General features: G+C 34.3%; 1 protein-coding gene across 1 annotated transcript in view; it reads left to right on the forward strand.

Moving 5' to 3' along the window:
- LOC107654276 (vacuolar protein sorting-associated protein 8 homolog) overlaps positions 1-5,218 on the forward strand; it is a 61,588-nt gene that overhangs the window by 8,062 nt on the left and 48,308 nt on the right. Inside the window, exon 11 of the mRNA XM_016441300.1 lies at positions 1,668-1,821. Coding sequence (XP_016296786.1) covers positions 1,668-1,821 — 154 coding nt within the window. The remainder of the gene's footprint in view (positions 1-1,667; positions 1,822-5,218) is intronic.

A 5,218-nucleotide genomic window follows, 5' to 3' on the forward strand; every position in this document is an offset into this window, starting at 1 on the left:
AAAAAATATATATATATATATATATATATCCAAAATAAAAGTTTTTGTTTACATAATATATGTATGTGTAATGTGTTTATTTATTATGTATTTTTTAATGTTAAAGTTAACAACTGCCAGTGTGAGGATACAAAAATACAAAATAACAGATACTGTGATTACTTACCTGAATTCAGTCTGCTATGTGTGTTGTGTGAAACGTTGATAGGATTTATTTCTTTGTTTATTTAACTGTTTATTTATTATCACTGAGTGTTTGTACATATTGATACATTTATTTTCCTAATGTGAAATACTGTGGGTTAAAGTTTCATGGATTGATTGTTATGGTTTGATTAAAGTCAACAAAGAGGACCGCTTGACTAAAGGCAAACTCTTGTCTCTCTTTCGCTTTCTTCATTACAAAAAGACAATTCTCATCTGTTGAGTGGACTTCCTGGGTGGGGTCTGCAACATATAAATACACACATTAAGTATATATTTTGAAAATATTTACATGTATATACATTTATATTATTATATTTCATATTCTAAATTCTATATAAATATATTTAATATATAAACATAACATATTTTTAAAATATATTAATGCATGTGTTTGTATTTATATATTCATAATAAATATACACAGTACACACTCATATATTATGTAAACAAAAACGTTTATTTTGAATGCTATTAATCGTTTGACAGCACTCTCTCGCTCTCTCTCTCTCTCTCTCTCTCTCTATATATATATATACAGTGGGTACGGAAAGTATTCAGACCCCCTTAAATTTTTCACTCTTTGTTATATTGCAGCCATGTAGAACCATCTCAAGGATGATCAGAAGAAATGGACAGCACCTGAGTTAAATATATGAGTGTCACAGCAAAGGGTCTGAATACTTAGGACCATGTGATATTTCAGTTTTTCTTTTTTAATAAATCTGCAAAAATGTCAACAATTCTGTGTTTTTCTGTCAATATGGGGTGCTGTGTGTACATTAATGAGGAAAAAAAATTAACTTAAATGATTTTAGCAAATGGCTGCAATATAACAAAGAGGGAAAAATTTAAGGGGGTCTGAATACTTTCCGTACCCACTGTATATATATATATATATATTCTTGCTCCTTTTCTTAACCATCTTTTTTGTGTTCTTTCACTTTCTTTCCTGCATTCATTTTCTGCCATTCCGTACTGTAAATATGTTATGCGCTGCACTACACTGTCATATTTTTGCTATATTGTTAATATCATGACTTGATATGCTGTCCCACTTTGCCAATATGGTACACCCACTCTATTTCAACATTATAAATTATTATATTGAACAATTACTAGCATTCACTTTTTTGTGTCATATTTTACCTACATTTCTCATTCATTTTTCTTACCATTGCTTCTATGGCAGAGAATAGAGCTCTGTCACATCCCTCAACTTAGAGATTCCATCAGAAACCTAATTATCTGAATCTGTATCAATTGATGAATTCTCTTATGACTCTAGTCTTATTGAAGGAGGAAATTGTCATTCATTTCCCACTAAATGCTTTTGTTGAGTGAAAAGAACATTCATTCTTATTAACCTGACAGGTATCTATCATTCACTGCTATAATGCTGGGACTCGATTACAGTGGTTCTGGATTATGAATGTGCTCACATTCTCTTTCTCTCTATCTAGGAGGGTAATGGGGATGAGGACATGTGAATCCAGGTGTTTATTCAGTGGTTCTAAAGGTGAGGTTTGCTGTGTTGAGCCTCTACATGCTGGACCTGAACTGAAAGATCATCCCATTACCCACTACTCCCTGCTGGCCATGGCCTCACTCACCAAGGTACACTCATACATTCAGTACTTTCTACTGCTGAGTGCTGACTACTCCCTAAAGGTCTAGGGGTGTCACAGTATCACTGTTTTTGTTCAGACCAATTATATATAACTTACCTAATCTTTTATTAGGCTCACATGTGGGGTTTATCGTTTAATAAAACGTTTTTTTGTGTGTGTGTGTGTGTGTGTGTGTGTGTGTGTGAAAACACCTTTATTATTTAAACTGTAAAGATGTTTAAATCATATTTTTTGCAGATTTTATTATATACATTATTGTTGTTTCAAAAGATTTTGGGAAATGTTTGGATTTTTGGCTTTAGGTGGTTCCCATAAAAGCAGCAAATAATCAAACATGCTTTTGTAATCACACCAGTGCAACCAAAATGTAGTTGCACAGGAGAATTTGCAAAATTGGACCATTTAGTTACAGTGTGTGCTGGCCTGGTTCATTTACAGTGAGAATAAACATGTTTTGTGCCAAATTAAAACTGGTGAAACTGAAAAAAAATAAAATAGTGCGCTTAATGGCTAGGCATTTCTCATATTCAGCGCACTGATAAATTTTTTGGCCCAGTGTTTGTTTCATGTGTTCGATTGTCAAATAATACCTCTGCTGCTCTTCAATTCCAAAATGGTAAATTTTCCTTTTCAGCTTGAAATAGCATCTTGATGGGCCTATACAATTCAGGGCAAAATCGATACATTTCAGTCTTTGGTTTTTGCTTGTTTTTGTAAAAAAATTTTGCGGTTTTGGGTTTTCAGTTAAAGGTGACATCATGAAAATCTGACTTTTCCATGTTTTAAGTGCTATAATCATGTTCCCGGTGCATCTACCAACCAAGGAAACGAGAAAAAGATTAACCCAGTAACTTTGTTTTGGTAAGCATTTTTCTGCAAGCGTCTGAGAAAACGAGCGTGCCTGATTTAGCTCCCCTAGTGACGTTGCAAAGGGATCTCATTATAATATTACCGCCCCTTAATCTGTAAGTTTGCACCCACGGCGCCGTTATTGTGTTTTCGCAAGCGACAACGGTGTACTAGTTCTAATGCCATGGTGAAAGTTTGAGCAAAACATGCTAACTGTTCTGTCTTTGGCTGCACAGACGAGCACAGCACACTGTTTAGAGTCCCAGCCTCAGAGGACACAAGAGAGCAGTGGATTTATTGATTTATTTACTGTATATTGCTGCTGCCACACAGATCTAAAATAAATATGCGATTTATTTCCCAGCTGTTTACCTTTACTCGTGTGTTTTTAACGTAAACTAGTGTGTGAATGAGAACTTAGTTTAGTACTCACATGCTGTGACAGCTGCTTTCTGTCCGTGTGCTTCGGATGTGTGCACTCAGAAAACCGTATATCAGAACTGAAGTTTAAACTCATATGGTTTAAAACGCATGATTTCAGCGCGATAAACTTGATAATCAGAACCAAAACAGATGTTTTTAGTAGGTCCGAGCTGTGCAGCTGTATTCTGGAAAAGGGGGCGGGGAGCAGCAGCTCATTTGCATTTAAAGAGACAGGCCCGAAAAACAGCGTGTTTCTGCTTCCACTCAAAATAGGCATTTTCAAAATGTTATAATGAATGATCTGTGGAGTATTTTGAGCTGAAACTTCGCAGATACATGCTGGGGACACCAGAGACTTATATTACATATTGTAAAAAGGGGCATAATATATCTCCTTTAATGTGACATTTGTGTCTTTGAGCACATGCTTTAAAATGGAAGGATTTTGAATGGTTGTTAATGTCTTTTTCGTTCATTAGCTAGAAGAAGATCACTCTAAAAAGTGATTGCAAAGATATTATTTCTCTGTGTCAATTCTGTTATAGTTGGGGTGTGGATTCTGATATTCTCTTTGAGTTGTGACTGAACTTCATTCAGCTAAAAACTCGTGTCCATAACTGCCATTCCACATTGGTCTCAGAGAACAAGTAGCATATAACGTGTAACAACAGTGACAAACAAGCTGACCAAATGAAGTACTGTAAAAAGCAGCTGCTGGCATAATAAGAATGTTTGATATAGTTATATATTCTAATATCACGTGATGCTGAAGGCTGGAGTAATGGCTACCTTAAATTCAGTTTTGCATCACCGAAATAAATTGCATTTTAAAATATATTTAAACAGAAGTGTTATTTTAAATGATAATTATATTTCACAGTTTTACTGTTTTACTGCCTCCGTAAGCATAAGAGCCTTAGAGACCGAACAATCCAAACTTTTGAGCGGTGGTATATATTAGGGCTGGGTTTTGACACAAATTTCACAATTCGATTCGATTCTCATTAACAAGCTTGCGATTTGATTCGATTACCGATTCGATTCAGTATCGATTATTTTGGATACATATCAGGTACAGTAAATGCCAAATTTTCTCAAGGAAAAAAAATCTCTCAACTAATGCTGTAAAATATACATGAGAGTGAGTTGGTACTGCATTATAATATTGAAGGTTAAAGTTGACTGATTTGTGCTGTACAACTGCTTAAATTGCACTTAATTAAGTTTTTATAATAATTAAGTTACAATTACTTCAGTTAGTTTTTTTTTAAATATACACATTTAAATAGTGCCTGTCATAAAAACTTGGACGGATTTATTCAAACATAAATAAAACATTAAAGAACGATAAAAAAGTGATAATGAATGTTATATGGTGCATATTTTTAGCAAAATGCTCTTCTCTACAGTTTATTTTTCTGGCTGACTATCGAGTTTATGGTCACCAAATATGCTTGGTAAATCTGATGTTACATGAATTGTTTACAAGCTGTTATATTGACGTCTTTGCGCGGCTGAAACACTGATTGAGCGATTACATGAGACAGGATACAGATTGTAAAGGTATACTTTTTCTTTTAACTTACCTTCGGATGTTTAGTCATGTTTATTTTGTGCTGAAACTGGTATTAATGTGGAGGAGATGATCAGTTCACGTGCGCCTCGTGCTGCTGCGTCTGTTGAACTGAGGCACTACAGCGATCTGTCACTCCACATTAAACAGCGCCAAAACGGCATTTATTGTTTGAATACTGCAATACAATGGACATAAATTGAAATCTGAGACTTTGTTTCATATTAAAAGTAGCCTACCAACGCACAGTGCTTATTGCGATTTTATTGGATGGTAGGTGCGCTTCAATGTTCCGTCCATTAACTGAAAACAGGCTAGACTAATCGATTCTTGGGATTTAATCTAACTAACTGATCTCGAGATATCTATATTTTTTACCCAGCCCTATTATATATGTCACTGTATCTGCATTAAATGGGGTGAAATTTGTATTTCATTACATTACTTCTATTTTGGTTTTATGTGTTGTAGAGAATCAGCTCATGGGGAAATATGAATAATTAATCATAACTAGTTATAATTAATTATAAATATTTAG

The sequence above is a fragment of the Sinocyclocheilus anshuiensis genome, unplaced genomic scaffold (assembly GCF_001515605.1).
Source record: "Sinocyclocheilus anshuiensis isolate Anshui unplaced genomic scaffold, SAMN03320099.WGS_v1.1 scaffold551, whole genome shotgun sequence".
In the NCBI taxonomy this organism is placed as follows: Eukaryota; Metazoa; Chordata; class Actinopteri; order Cypriniformes; family Cyprinidae; genus Sinocyclocheilus; species Sinocyclocheilus anshuiensis.